Source organism: Ornithorhynchus anatinus, chromosome 2, assembly GCF_004115215.2.
Source record: "Ornithorhynchus anatinus isolate Pmale09 chromosome 2, mOrnAna1.pri.v4, whole genome shotgun sequence".
Taxonomy (NCBI): domain Eukaryota; kingdom Metazoa; phylum Chordata; class Mammalia; order Monotremata; family Ornithorhynchidae; genus Ornithorhynchus; species Ornithorhynchus anatinus.
In genome coordinates this window covers 90,009,992-90,026,435 of record NC_041729.1, presented here as the reverse complement: position 1 = coordinate 90,026,435, position 16,444 = coordinate 90,009,992, and the positions used below count along the sequence as shown (strand labels likewise).

Here is a 16,444-nt window from a genome sequence, read left to right as displayed (position 1 = left end):
CTGTAGCTGCGGAGCTCCAAGAAATACTGGGCCATTGATCCAAATAAAGGTATACAAGCTATCTTCAACAGGATTAAAAAAAAAGAGACACACACAACACCCAGACACCCCAGATGGGGATTTTAGTGACATCAAACTAGATCAATTAAAAAAAAAAAAACCACTGCTGTGGGTGAGAGAAACACTTAAACAGATGTGAATGTGAAAAAAAAATTGACATAACAAGTAAAGGATGAGGTGTAAGTGTGAGATCATTTTTTTTTCTGGGAGGTTTCTAGTTTTATATATATATATATATATATATATATATATATATATATATATATATATACTAGACAGAGAATTCCTTTATTTTTCTACATCACTTTCATGATCAAGGGAAAAGTCTTTCTAGACAGGAGGAAACTAGGGCTTCTCTTTAAATCAGTGGTCCTGGTCCAAGTTATGTGCCACATGGCACGTAAGCACTTCCTTCTTAAAGGTTATCCTGTGATCTCTAAGCTGAGCCTGATCTTCCCACAGCATTCACTACTTCTGCCAATTGACAGGGACCGTGAAAAAGAAGAGATAGAACCGCCATCTGTAGGCACTTTAATGTGCCATGACCCGTTAGACCCTGAAAGAAAGAAGCCACCAGATTTGTCACAGCGTTTCTGGCTTTGTCTTTGTGACTACCTTAAGAAAAATAGAACTGGAATAAAATTTCTTAAAGCCAACTGCCTTTTTGTTATCGCTTTTAGACAGAAGAAACACACCGTGTCTTTCATGGTCAATAATAAACAGTGTATTATATGTACTCAAGTGACTAGAATGGCTCCTTTGGAGCTTTGCCAGTCCCCCAGGTATATAAGTAATTAGACAGTTCTTTTTCAAATGTGTGTAATTAGGCTACAGTACGAAACCCCACACATCACTCATTATTAACCTGACAGACCAGAATGACTCCAAATAGAATACATACATAAGGCTGTTTAAGAAAGTTTTTTTTTTTAACTCAACAAACTGAATGAGATGTGATAAAGGTTCTTTTCACTAATTTAGTGCCTTTCATTCACAGTACTACATAGGATGGCAATTAACTACACTATTTAAACTTAGGGACAAAGTGGGTCAACTATAATAGAAACTAAAGAAACTTAAAACCTAAGTGTGTGGATTGATCTTATTTCATTGTACGAAATAAAACCACTGTTATGCAAATCCAATTAAAAGCTGCAAGCGAATTTAAAAGAAATAACCTCTTCAAAAAAACAAAACAAATCCAAATAGCAAGCAGTTGAAGTGAAAGAAGTTACAGTTTGCTCTGTTGTGCCAATTTGCCAAGTTTTAACCCAGAACAATTCTCCCAATCAAATGACAGACCCCATTATAACTACATAAGCTTGAAAAACAGGATTGACAACAGTACTGCTGACAAAACACTAACTATAGTGGTGCGAACTGAGCCTTAACACTGCCAAGAAAAATGGTTGGTAGGGAAGAGTGGGAAATATTGGATTATTAGGTTAAACACTTTCAACAGCATATATTATATGTTTTCCAAGTGAATGTATTTGTTATAAACTGACCCTCTTGAAATTAGCATATATTTATTCTTCATGCTCTAAAGCCCTGAGCAAAATCTAGAAAATCACTAGTAGGTCATTAAAGTTTATCAGCCATTTGTAAAGTATTAGGAAGACATTCAGGGGAATTAACTTTCCAACCACATAGGGCATAAACTATTATTTCAATTGAAAAATTACAAAAAGTGTTGGGTAGCCATATTTTTGACCAATTTAATGGAAGGTTAAAATTAAAAACACATCTCATACCTTATTTATGCCCCAATGTCGAACTGGGTGTTGCTGAGAGCTTCCTTTGACAAAAGTATTCCATACAATGATCAGCCCTGAGCTGTCTCCTGAGAACATGTGAAGTCCTGCGAAATGATACATGGTTCATTAAGAATACTAACATTAATAAAGAGACTGGATTACTTGGGAGTGTACCATCACTTTACAACTGAAGAAAAATGAAAGGGTTCTGAGAGAAAAGGGATTTCAATAATTTGCATTATAGCATAATAGTGTTTTATCACTATACATCACTCAGCTATTCCTTGATTTTTGAGCATTATTCACTTTTATTTCATCCCTAGGCCATGCACTTTTTATCCACAAATGAATAATTAAGATTAAACTCCAAAATTCAGTACCACAGTGCCTGAAATGTCCCACCAACTCCCCACTTCCTCTCCAGGCCTCACTCTTCACTCTGCTGCCCAGATCATTTTTCTGAAACATCATTCTGCAAAAGTGTCCCCACTATTCAAAAGCCTTCAATGTTTACCCATTCTTTTCCACATCAAGGAGAAATTCCTGACCACTCCATCATCTCTCTCCCTCCTCCACTATGTTTTCCACTACACTCCAAATGGCAATCTTCATTCCTCTCCAGCAAATGTACTCATAATATCTCATTCTCATCTCTCCTGCCAACAACCTCTTGCTGATGCCCACTCTCCTGCCTGCCCAACCCTTTGCTCTTGCCCTCCATTCTGCTGGAACACCCTCCCACTGCAAACTCATCAGACCACAGCTCTTCCCAATTTCAAAGCCCTCCTAAAATCCCATCTCCTCCTGAAGAGTTCCCTAATTAAATTTTCTTCTCCCACATCAATTTCCCCAATTTCTGACTCCATCAATAACTATGCATTTATGTACTTGCAATCCCCTGGTAGTATTTCTGGACATGCCCTTCAGCACTTCTGTATCCTTTATTCATAATAATGAATAACAATAATGACGGTATTCGTTAAGTGCTTACTATATGCCAAGCACTATTCTAAATGCTGGGGTGGATACAAGCTAATCAGGTTGCACAAAGTATTGGTCCCATATGGGGTTCACAATCTTAATCTCCATTTTACAGATGAGGTGACTGCGGCACAGAGAAGTTAAGTGACTTACCCAAGGCCATAGAGCAGATTAGACTGAAAGCCCGTCAATGGGCAGGGACTGTATCTGTTGCCGATTTGTACCTTCCAAGCGCTTGGTACAGTGCTCTGCACATAGTAAGTGCTCAATAAATACTATTGAATGAATGAATGAATGACAAGCAGAGGAGACGGGATTAGAACCCAGGAGCTTCTGACTCCCAGGCCTGTAGTTTACCCACTAGGCCATTCTGCTTCCCACCCTCAGCCCCAGAGCACTGATGTCCATATCCATAATTTATTTATATTAATGTCAATCAATCAATCGATGTCTGTCTCCCCCTTTAGGACTGTAAGCTCCTTGTGGGCAGGGAACATTTCTACCAACTCTCCCATATTATACTTTCCCAAAATCTTAGTACAGTGGTCTGAACCCAGTAAGTATTCAATAACTATGACTGACAGACTTGCAGGTTTTAGTACTTACACCCCTATTCATCCCCATATCCATGTTTCCATTTTCTTTCTCCTCCTAAGTGTAATTATTTTGTGTGTCTCTCTCTGCTAAATTGTAAATTCCTCAAAGTAAGGGATAGGGTCTTCTAAATCTATTGTACGTTGTCATGTGCATAGTACAGTGCTCTCGAATACAGTGGTAAATAAATACTAGTACCTGAAATGACTGCAGTTTCCACTTTTGATGCCTCTTTTTAATTTCTGTTGTGAAACATTTTTGCCAATAGAAAATTATCTTTAATAGAGCAAAGACATAGATTTCCACATATGGTTATAAGAGTCCACATGTGGTTACTAGAACTAAGTCATCATGGCAGATAATAGGTAATTTTATCTAGGCCTTTACTTAACGAAAACAAAACAGAACAAAAAACCAGGGAATTCACTTCCTTAATGTTCCAGCCAAGGGTGTATTTCCCTGGAACCCCTCTCTCTGCAACAACTCCATGAAAAAAGTACACAGTTAAGAGAGTCTGTGAGATTCTGATGGGTAGAAGTCCTTTAACAAGTTAAGTGATTATCACGCTAACCACAATAACATGAAAAGAACTCTCCCAAGTTGAGATAAACATTCTAACAAAATGAGAAACACTACTATATGCTTTAGAACATTCACATTTTATGTTCAGCCTACCTTCGGCGTCAAAACAGAGAGAATTAATAAAATGTTTGTGCCCATCAAACTCTTGCAGCAACTGACCATGAACTTCTTTAACTTTAACATTCCATACTCTAATCACAGAATCGTAGCATCCTGTCACCACCAGATAGTCTGCAATTGGGTGGAATTTAGCCGTATAAACAAAAGAAGGATGAGGGAAAACTTTAATAGCTGGTGCTCCCTGATTTTCAACTTTCCACAATCTGAAAATAAAGAAATAACACCTATGAACCCCATAATATTGATATTAAGCTATTTTCATTAGCATCAATACGAAAATGAAAAAGGACACGTGGCTTGGACAAAAATTAATGGCAAGTCAGACCTCATAACAGATGTGATGCTGCAGGGAAACCAGATGAAGACCTACAGTTTTAATTTGGGGTTCTCATACTCATTTCACTATTTTCTCTGGTTATTACATTAGAAAGCATATTTAAAGCCACACATCCAGGTTCAAAAAATATGGCCCATGTCAGGACTTATAAAACTAGCCTTTCTGATTTTTACCCTGCCATTTTATCTAAATCTGATTAGATAAAAATCTACTGGTGTATACCTTCTGATTTGAAAAAAGAATAATAATGAAGGAAAATTTTAGTACCTGAGCATGAACTATAGTAATGTTATAACAATGTATTCAACAACATATTTACTATTTTAGAGCTTGGAAAAATATTAATATGCTAAAAAGTATATGAAAAGAGAATTTTTGCTGACATGTCACTACTGAAAAAAATGGATATCCACCTTAACATAACCAGCTCATCACTGTAAATGCTGCTTAAGGACACACAGCAGGCTGTCTACTTTTCATAATTTGAGGTGGAGGGGAAAAAAAGACAGCTGTCTTAAACAGTAACTCTCAATACTAGAAACTGAATTGTAAAGAATACAGGATATGGTCTTTATCTACTAAGAATCCAAACTAATAGCGTGAGGGAAGTGAAAGAAGAGTTTCATCTTTTCAAGTGGAAATTAGTAAGATTGCTTATGCATTTGATATACATTCAAACTACATTACATTTTTCACTAGGCCCAGATGTTATGTGGAATAGGGAAACAGACTGACACCTTTTAACAAATCTCTCCAAGTAGATTGAGCCATCATACTAATAATGCTCAGTGGGGCCACTGAAAAGATTATAACAAGGATATGCTTGAGACCACCACACTTTTCTAAATATCTTATACAAAAAGATGAAATATGCTATTTTTAAATCCACACTGAAGCCTTCTATTCAAAATGGAATCTATAAAGTATTGACTGCTGCCACTTTTTCAGTCTCCTAGGGACTTGAGACAATTTAAGTAGGTGAAAAGAAGAGTGCTGTAAAGTATACAAAGCACATACATGAAGCAGGTCAACAATCTATCAGATGGAACAAGGCTTGCGTTTGGAGAAATTCAGAAGTGAAAACAAAAGAAATCTGCTAAAAGAGGAATAATACTAAGCTCTATATCACATGTAATGGCTAAATTAGTTGTTAATAATTTAAAAAATCACTGAGAGTATGCAGCAAATCAGAAGGAGGGAAATTCTGAAGACCAAAGTATCATCTGGGTTCCCCAAAACAGGGGCCCAATAAATATGTACTGAAAAGTTCTGTCTTCTCCGCCATCTGGGTCAGAAGAGGAGAACTCCAATGGTTATTGCCAACTCCATCACCTGTCCTACTATGGATCTTTAATATAGCTGGAAAGGATGAAGGGAGAAGATATTTGCCATAGTTGTTTTATAACGTAGTTTAACTACCACACAAAGAAACTGTGAGAAGAATGGCGAAATTTTATAAAAATAATACCTTAAGGTGCTTGGAAGACAGATCCTATATATGTGATGAAAAATCATCATCAACAGTAACGACGCTGATTCTTGACATCACTAATTTAGGAGGAGATTAATGGAATTCTATGTGTAAGATTCTTATGTCTGTTTATTGTTCTATTTACTCGCCAAGCTCTTAGGACAGTACTTTGCACACAGTAAGTACTCAAAAAATATGATTGAATGAATGAATACATAGCTAGCGGCCTTATTTAAGTTGTCAAGGACAAAGTTTTTGTTTTAATTTATTTTGAAAAAGTTAAAGATCACACAACTAAACCAAAAATAATGGAATATGCCTTTGGATTTGGGAAACAATTTAGAGGACTGTAGCAAACAGAAAATAAAAGCAAAGAGTTCACTTCACTTGCAAAGTAGCTTGAAATGATGCTGAAAATAAGATTATTATTTAAATCAAGGAAAACGAAAAAGAAAAACGAGACTTTGTAGACCTCAGAAGTAATTTCTGGGAAGGATTCAACTGCCAAAAATGCTTTGAGAAACTGGCAATAGGATTCAGTGCATATTTCTAGAATAGGACTCATACTACAATTAAACTATATAATTTTCAAATAATGTCTTCTAGAGGAAGGCCACTTCTGAAAGAATGTTTGCTACTTCCGTTATATACTGTGATATGATCAAATTTTTCAAAAGGTTTGAGGTGGCTCTGTATTTATACATACAATTTATTATGTATATATTCATATTTCCTCCCTTTCAAATATACCATTTTGCATTATACTAACCTGACTGTGCCATCAGAGGATGCAGAAAGGAGATGTTGATTATCTTTTGACCAGCAAAGATCATATACAATATTAAGATGACCACAAAGTTCTCTTAAGAAGCATCCAGAAGGAATTTCATACACTAACAAAAAAGAAAAGAGCAAGTTTCCAGGAATGTGATACCTTCTCTCCACTCCTCCCAAATCAATTTAAAATTCATTTCCTGGGTTATCATCTTTGAATAAACTGAATCAACTTAAAATACTCTCTAAACACGGGAGGAAGTGATGCAACTGCCAGAGGTAAACAACAAATGTATAATACATAACAAGTTAACTCTAAAATATAAAATAAAATCTGCCTGCTTAAACACTTCTAGTTATGCTATAAATTGAAGTTTGCAAGAGTTTACTCCCACCTAGTGGTTCAGACAATGACTCCAGTACACTAACCTATTTTGAAAAAATAGTTCCCTAACTTGGGTCAGAAAATGTTCCTGCCCTTGTTCTATGCAAAGGGAAATCTATGTTTAATCCCATTTGGTTACTTTGTCCATTCTTTAGCTTAGTCCTGGATGTCCTCTGTGCTTTGATCTTCACTTTCTAGCCATCAAATTAGATTAAACTTCTTGGTCCCCAAACCTTTAGCCACATTCCAGGTACCACTCAAAGACACTTCCAAGCCCACATTCCAGGAAGCCTTATCTAAGGAGAGGACCATTTAACCAACACAATGATAATAATAATCAATCAAATAATGAAAGTTGATATCTCTATGACCATTACTGTTAAATGACAAAATATAATTCAACATACACATCTTTTGAAACAATCAATCAGTGGTATTTATTGAGCACACACTGTGCTGGGCAATGTACTAAGCATGTAGGGAACTAAAATATGACAGAATTGGTAGACAGGATCTCTGTCCAAGCTCAATATTGGGGGCACAAAAGGTGTGTAGTAACTCTATTGCATCGTGCTCTTTCAAGTGCTTAGTACAACGCTCAGCACAAAATAAGTGCTCAATAAATTCCACTGATTTATTGATACAAGAGGAGCAGAGATGCAGAGTGGCCGAGTGGCTCAAGCATGGGCCTGGGAGTCAGAAGGATCTGGGTTCCAAACCTAACACCTCCACGTGTCTGCCGTGTGACCTTGAATAAGTCAGTTCACTTCTCTGGGCCTCAGGTACCTCCTTTATAAAACGGGCATTAAGACTATGAGCTCCATGAGGGACAGGGACTGTAGTCAAACTGATTAGCTTATATTTACCCCAGCGCTTAGTACATTGCCTGGCACAGAGTAAGTGCTTAACAAATTCCATAAAATAAAAGAGAAGACTATCTGCAGTCCATTTGTTTCATATGTCTCCAAAAGGGCAGGGGAAAGATATTTTGTTGGTCAATGCAGTGCTAAGTAATTTCTATTGGATGTTTGAGCAATAAGTTGTGCAAACCATCTTAGGATGGCCATAGGGAGACCCACTTTACTGAAAAATTTAATAAATCAAGAAAGTGTCAGTAGCCCTTCCTATTTCCAAATAAAATGTTTTATCACAAATTTGAATGGAAAAATAGTCAGTAGCCTTCCATATCTTCAAATTATATTTAGGCTTAAACACACTTTCATCAAAAGTACATTACCACTGTTTGATAAGAGTGAGACTAATGCAAGGTGAAGCAAAAGTGACTATGAACCTACTTTAGAAATAGCATTATTCAGAATTGGCACACACAAATATAAATACGTTTCATTCTTACTTAAGTCAGAAATTGTTTGTATTAAAGTTCCATTGCCTCTCCGCTGTGAATTTTTCTGCACCGCAAAACACTTGTTCCACCAAAACACTCAATCTGCAAATGATAATATGCCCTATCAAAAGTATTTACTTAACACATGCTGTAAGCAAGAAACTGTACTAAGCACCTGGGAGAATACAATAAAATGAGTAAACACGATTCCCACACTCAAGGGTCTGACCATCTAGTGGAGAAGACAGACACCAAAGTAGATTAGATAGGAAAAGTAGAATATAGAGTAATTCTATGCGAGGTTGTGATTATTTAAGTGCTCAGAAAACACTGAATGTCTGACAAACAGGGGAGCAAGGGCATGTAAGGTGAAGGAGATGTGATTTTCTCCTTTTCTGTCTATACTATACTTCACAGCCTGGATGATCTTCCTAAAACATCTTTCTATTCCCACTTCTCCCCATTCTCAAAGTCCCCAATGGCTACCTATTTCCCTCCACATCATAAAATAGCAGCCATAGATCTACCCGTCAAACTTTTTCAAGGCCTTTTTCACTGCCATACCCCAGCTTCTGCTCTACGCTCTTTGCCAGTGAATTTTCTCATTGTCCCTCACTCTCACCTCTTCCAACTCTGACCCTTTGCTCATATCCAACCCCTGTTGGAACTCTTTTCTTCAAATCCATCAGACTACGGATTTGCCTAGCTTCAAAATACTCCTGAAATCACACCTCCTCCAGGAGTCATTTCCCAATTATTTTTTTCTCTTAAAGTCATACCCTCCCCAGCTCTTAAAAGCATTGAGTCACCAGAAACACCTTTGTGCATTTTGATTTGCCTACTCTAATATTTAAGCACTTATTCACCCATTCACCTTTCCGTTTTCTCTGGCATTGGATCACTCACACTGTCTCATCCATGCCAACATAGCACAAAATGCACATGACAGTTTTACTTACAAAAGCTATTTATGACCAAAGTGACTGTAACAAGGACCAAGACTCCAACAAGGCCCACAGCCAAGGCCAGCAGTCAACTGGCTCAGAAGCCACTGTGGTCTTCACCACTCACATTAGCCAAATATTTTTCAGATTCTCACTAAGCCTTTCCTCCATGTGAGATATCCATGCGAGATGTGGTTCTTTGGTCAGATATCTTTACCACCTCAGTGGGAGATGAAGTAGCACTTCTACACTCACTCCCTTGGAGAACTCATTCACTTCCATGGCTTCGACGGCCATCCGCGCGGATGATTTCCAAAGCTAAAAATCTAGTCCAGACCTCTCTCCTTCCCTGGTCTCGCATTTCCTCCTGCCTTCAGGACATCTCTAACACGTATAAATTGAATGCCTCATAATTCTTCCCAAAAGTTGTCCTCCCTCTGACTTTCCCATCATTGTATTATTATTACATACTTATTAAGTGCTTATTATGTGCCAGGCACTGTACTAAGCCCTGGGGTGGATAGAAGCAAGTTGGGTTGGACACAGTCTCTGCCCACGTGGGGCTCACGGTCTCAATTCCCATTTTACAGATGAGGTAACTGAGGCCCAGAGAAGCGAAGCGACTTTTCCAAGGTCACACAGCAGACTAGAGGTGGAATCGCAATTACAATCCATGACCTTCTGACTTCCAGGCCCAGGCTCCATCCACTACAGAGCATCACCATCTTCCCTGGTTCACAAGTCCATAACCTTGGCATTTTCTTCGACTCATCTCTCTCATTCAACCCTTGTATTCAATCTGTTATATAATCCTGTCAATTGCACCTTTACAATAGTTAGAATCTTCCCATTCCTCTCCATCAAAACTACTACCATGCTGATCCAAGCATTTATCCCATTCTGCCTCAACTACTGCATCTGCCTCCTCATTGACTTCCCTGCCTCCTATCTCTCTCCACTACAGTCCATACTTCATTCTGCTGCCTGGATCTTATTTCTTAAAAAACGTTCAGTCCACACCTCCCCATTCCTCAAAATACTCCAGTGGTTGCCCATTCTACTCCACATCAAACAGAAACTCCTTGTCATTTGTTCTAAAGTACTGAATCAGTTTGTCCCTCCTACCTTACTTCACTGAACTCCTATTACAGTCCAGTCCCGCACATGTCATTCCTCACTGGGCCCCATGTCATCTATTTCACTGCTAATCCTTTTCCTCTCTCTAGCCTGGAACTCCCTACCTATCTATATATGCCAGACAACCACTTTCCCCACTTTATTCCCCACCTCTCCTCCGAGAGGCCTTCCCTGATTACGCCCTCTTTTTCCCATTTTCTTCTCCCTTCTGCATTTTTTATGCACTTGGATCTGTCTTGAATTGTCTAATGCTGACGGGTCTTCTCCGACCCATAGCGAGACACGGACACATCTCTCCCAGAAAGCCCCGCCCCCATCAGGTATCATTTCAGTAGTGTATTTTTACCATATTGGTAAAAATACGGAAGTGGTTTACCATTGCTTTCTTGCAGTAAACTTGAATCTCCACCCTCGACTCTCTCCCATGCTGCTCCTGCCCAGCACAGGTGAGTTTTGACTTGTAGCAGATTGCCTTCTACTCGCTAGCCACCGCCCAAGCTAGGAATGGAATGGAAAGGCCTCTGCTTGACTCCCTCTCCTGTAGTCAAGACTGGTAGAGTACTGGAAACTCTCCAGGTGCAATCCTGAGAGGGGAACATGGGTCTTTATCCTTCTGGGAATTTGATATTCACCCCTCCCTCATTCCCACAGCACATAGGTGCCACATGGGTAAGTTCTTTATTTATATTAATGTCTGTCTCCCCGTTTAGGCTCTAAACTCATTGTGGGCAGGGAACGTACCTACCAACTCTACTATATTGTACTCTATTATATTGTACTCACCCAAGTGCTTAGTACAGTGCTCTGCACACAGTAAATATGCAATAAATGAGATTGATTCACTGGCTGGTTATAGTACCCCAATCACTGGGGTGAGGTTGGTCAGACTTTTGGGGGTGTGCACCAAAAGAGTTCAATAAATACTCAACAATCACCTCATCCAAGCTGAAAAATTTCAATGTCTGTTTCCTCACCTAGACTACAAGCCTCTTGAGAGGAGAGATTGTACCTATTAACTCTAAATTACACTCTCCCAAATGTTTTTCACAGTGCTCTGCACACAATAGGTGTCCAATAAATACCACGGAGTGATTGATGGAGTTCCTTAAGAGCTATATAGCAAGTAAGTCAATGGTCAAGAGTTTCTGTTTGATGAAGAGATGACAGGGTAACCGTTGAGGTTTTGAGGACTGGGGGAAGGCTTATGCAGAGTGGTGTTTCAGAAAAATGATGAAATTTATACATTAATCATTAATTGAGATGAAGATTCTGAAAGAGCTGAGGTACACGGGAACTTCGGATTCAAAAAACCTCTTTCGTCTATATTTTATGAATTATTAAATTTGAAAACCACTAGAAGTACCATCTGGAAAATTTTAGTGCTGTCCTAAAAACTGAGATAGAAAACAAAAACCCTGAAATGCTCTGATGATCAGGCATAGCCATGTTTCTTAAACTGGGAGCCCAAGTGGGTCAGGGACTGTATTCGACCTGAATAACTTTCATTTACCCCAGTGTTTGACACACAGTAAGTGCTTTACAAATACTATAGTAGTAATGATAATAATAATAATCATAATAATGCTATAAAATTTTAAAAATAACAAATTCACAACTTACAAATAATAGGGTACCCATCACGCCCTGCACATGCTGCTGCTAATATTCTTCCATTTGGGGAGAAATTAATAGAGAAACAACCTCGCTCCCCTGCCCGCAGTGACAAATGATGCCTATTTGGGATACGACAAACCTAAAAAACAAAGAAAAATTTTCAAGTTGGAAAAATTACAGTTTAGCCATGACATTAAAACAGCCTTTTAAAATTCCATACTGTTGTGTTTATAATACTTTACTATTAGCATGAAATTTTAAAACCACAGAAAACATTTTGGCCTCATAAAAACTGATATTTCTCTTTGCCACTTTTGCTACTAGACTTGAAAAACACATTTCTGCTTGTAGAAGTTCATATTTCCTGTGGTTACACCCCATGCATCAAGACAGCTATACTAGTGATATCAAAACTGTGGAAATTATGAGGTTAAAAGAGGATTATGACTTCAAGTGGGAAGGAGCAAAATAAACATTCTTAAATATAAATGATGGCTTTGTGAAAATGTACAATGATTAAAAAACTAGGGAAGAGAAATGCAGCTAATTGGGAATGATGAAAGATAATAATAAATACAATATTTCTCAGTTCTCCATAATACTTCTGCACCCCCAAAAAACACATTAACACTTTTATTAAGAGGAAAGGAAAAGATGTAACAAAATGCTTTAATTTTCCATTGTCTTAGATCATTTTCATTTTTCAATGTATTCACATTTTTTATCTTAATAAAATGTCATATTAATACTAATTTATATTTATTTTCACCACATAAAAGGTATTTGTGATCATTTTCCTGAAATACTTTCTTACAGGCCTTAAATGGGGAAGTACTGATATAATCTTTATACTGTATCTAAGAATGAAAGGTTTTAGATTCTGAGGCATCCTCTAGATTGTAAACTCTTTGTGAGCAGGAAATGGGGCTACCAACTCTGTTGTACTGTACTCTCCCAAGTGCTTAGTACAGTGCCCTGCACATGAAAAAAACTAAATAAATACCACCGATGATGATGCCTGACTTTTTCTCTAGACTGTAAGCTCATCTCTAGACTGAAAGTTCGTTGTAGACAGGGAACGTGTTGTTTATTGTTATATTGTACTCTCCCAAATGCATAGTACAGTGCTCTGCACACAGTAAGTGCTCAATAAATACGATTGAATGAATGACTGAATTTTGGGGGCTGGGGAATGTGGAGAGAAACAGGAAACTGAATGACTCTCAACCTCCTTTCAGTGCATTTGAACATGAGCACCTGCTGGTCCAAGCAGTGGTCCCTCAATATCATGCTTTTAAAGAAGAGACAGTCCCAAATTTAAAATCTAATTGCATTTTACTACCACTTACTACCACTACCATTAATTTGACCTCAGTGATTGCTATGAGATTTGGAAATGAAAATATTGCCATTTTTAAATATTAAGAATGATATAATGTAATCATGCAGTAATAATAAGATAATGTACTTCACAATAAGATTGAGTGCTTAATTAAAAAGAATGTTGGCTTTATTCCAAAACCTCATGCAGCCAAAAAACAAAATGGGATTACTTTTCAGATAAGCATACGATAACGGCCATAGCACTATTATGAAAGATCCATCAACATTATTTAAAAGTGGTCCTTTGGAAAGCACTAAGTCACATTTACACGTGTTAAATAAAAGCTACTTTTAGAATGACTGCAATATTGCAGAAGTATCTAAATATTATTCCATTTGTTCAAAGGATCTTCTTGTATTAATCATTCAATCGAATCAATCAATGGCTTTTATTGAGAACATACTCTGTGCAGAGCACTGTACTAAGCGCTTGGGAGAGTACAATACAATAGAATTGGTAGACATGATCCAATCAATCAGTTGTATTTATTAAGCACTTACTGTGTGCACAGCACTGTACTATGCTCTTGGGAGAGTACAATATAACAAAGTTGGTAGACAATCTAGAAGAGGAGACAACAATACGGATAAATGAATTAAGCAGCATGGCTCAGTGGAAAGAGCCCGGGCTTCGGAGTCAGAGGTCATGGGTTCGACTCCCGGCTCTGCCACTTGTCAGCTCTGTGACTGTGGGCAAGTCACTTCACTTCTCTGTGCCTCAGTTACCTCATCTGTAAAATGGGGATCAACTGTGAGCCTCACATGGGATGACCTGATTACCCTGTATCTTCCCCTGCGCTTAGAACAGTGCTCTGTACATAGTAAGTGCTTAACAAATACCAAATACCAACATTATTACATAAAGTGTTATGGGGCTGAGGGTGGGATGAATTAGGGTGCAAATCCAAGTGCAAGGGTAACACAGAAGGGAAGGAGAGGGAGTGAACCCTGCCCACAAGGAGCTTACAGTCTGCAAGGAAAGACAGACATAAAAATGACTTACAGATACAGGAAATAATGAAGTAGAATGATAAGTACATAAATGCTGTGGAGTTGGGATGAGTAGAAAGTGCCTAATGGATACAAAGGTAACACAAAGGGGAAGGTGGGTAGGGAAAATGGGGGCTTAGTCAGGAAGGCCTCATAGAAATCATGTGATTTTAGGGGTTTTTGAAGATGGGTAAAGTTGGATATGAAGGGGGAGGGAGGTCCAGGCCAGAGGGAGAACGAGGTCCAGGGTTTAGTGGTGGGCTAGATGAAACGAGAAACAGTGAGGTTGGCATTAGGTGCAAAGCCTGCAGACTGGCTTGGAGTAGCAGATTAGTGATGTAAGGTAGGACCCGGGAGAGCTGAGTGAATGCTTCGAAGCTGATTGTAAAGACTTTCTAGAGATTTCTGAAGAGTGGGGAGATGTGGACTGAATGCTTTTCCAGAAAAATGATCCCAGCAGCAGAATAAAGTATGGTCTGGAGAAGGAAGGTCAATCACGTAGTAATCAAGGCAGGATAAAAATGATAAGTGCTTGGACAAGTCTCCTCTGTAGACTGTGAGTTCCTTGTGAGCAGGGAGAGAACCTATCTACTCTATTGTACTGTACTTCCCCAAGCACATAGTACAGTGCCCTGCACACAGTTAGCACTCAATAAATACCACTGATTGACTGATCAGTGATTGCATCAGTTTGGATGGAGAGGAAAGGGCGGATTCTATGGATGTTGTGAAGGTAGAACTGACAGGATTTTGTGATAGAATATGTGAGTTGAGAGAGATGAGTTCTATTTCAACTGTGAGCCTCCACGTGGGATAGAGAAGCAGGATGGCTCAGTGGAAAGAGCTTGGGAGTCAAAGGTCATGGGTTCAAATCCTAGCTCTGCCACTTGTCAGCTTTGTGACTGTGGGCAAGTCAAACTCACCTCCTCCAAGAGGCCTTCCCAGACTGAGCTCCCCTTCTCCCTCTACTCCCTCTACCACCCCCCCTTCACCTCTCCGCAACTTAACCCTCTTTTCCCCCCATCTCCCTAAGCTCCTCCCCCTCTCCCTTCCCATCCCCTCAGCACTGTACTCGTCTGCTCAACTGGATATATTTTCATTACCCTATTTAATTTGTTAATGAAATGTACATCGCCTTGATTCTATTTAGTTGCCATTGTTTTTACGAGATGTTCTTCCCCTTAACTCTATTTATTGCCATCGTTCTCGTCTGTCCGTCTCCCCCGATTAGACCATAAGCCCGTCAAACGGCAGGGACTGTCTCTATCTAATAATAATAATAATGTTGGTATTTGTTAAGCGCTTACTATGTGCCGAGCACTGTTCTAAGCGCTGGGGTAGACATAGGGGAATCAGGTTGTCCCACGTGGGGCTCACAGTCTTAATCCCCATTTTACAGATGAGGGAACTGAGGCACAGAGAAGTTAAGTGACTTGCCCACAGTCACACAGCCGACAAGTGGCAGAGCTGGGATTCGAACTCATGAGCCCTGACTCCAAAGCCCGTGCTCTTTCCACTGAGCCACGCTGCTTCTCCAGCGTGCAACGCTGCTATCTGTTGCCGACTTGTTCATTCCAAGCGCTTAGTACAGAGCTCTGCACATAGTAAGCGCTCAATAAATACTATTGAATGAAGGAATGAACTTCTCTGTGCCTCGGTTACCTCATCTGTAAAATGGGGATTAACCGTGAGCCTCACGTGAGACATCCTGATGACCCTGTATCTCCCCCAGCGCTTAGAACAGTGCTCTGCACATAGTAAGTGCTTAACAAATACCAACATTATTATTATTATGGGCCATATTTAACCTCATTAACTTGTATCTACCCCAGTGCTCAGAACAGTGCTTGACACAGAGCAAGTGCTTAACAAATACCACAACAACATCAACAATAATAAGAATAGTGCTAATAATGATAATAGCAATGCCAAGGAAAGAACAGTGCTGGTGAAACCAAGACCATGTAGAA

The 16,444-nt window shown here is 38.9% G+C and overlaps 1 protein-coding gene and 1 non-coding gene across 7 annotated transcripts in view; both read right to left on the bottom strand.

The window, feature by feature from the left end:
• The window catches only part of AHI1 (Abelson helper integration site 1), a 248,316-nt gene that overhangs the window by 169,360 nt on the left and 62,512 nt on the right, over positions 1-16,444 (bottom strand). For all 6 annotated transcript variants that reach the window (XR_003754689.2, XM_039911176.1, XM_029052155.2 and 3 more), the window contains 4 exons: positions 12,108-12,240; positions 6,672-6,795; positions 4,068-4,297; positions 1,815-1,921 (listed from right to left, as the gene is read on the bottom strand). Coding sequence is in view for 5 of the 6 variants with exons in the window: in XM_039911176.1 (XP_039767110.1) it covers positions 1,815-1,921; positions 4,068-4,297; positions 6,672-6,795; positions 12,108-12,240 (594 nt within the window). In the remaining variant the exon portion in view is untranslated. The remainder of the gene's footprint in view (positions 1-1,814; positions 1,922-4,067; positions 4,298-6,671; positions 6,796-12,107; positions 12,241-16,444) is intronic.
• Positions 10,944-11,081, bottom strand: LOC114809881. Its single transcript, XR_003757653.1, has one exon. It is a non-coding gene; the product is annotated as a small nucleolar RNA SNORA7 (small nucleolar RNA).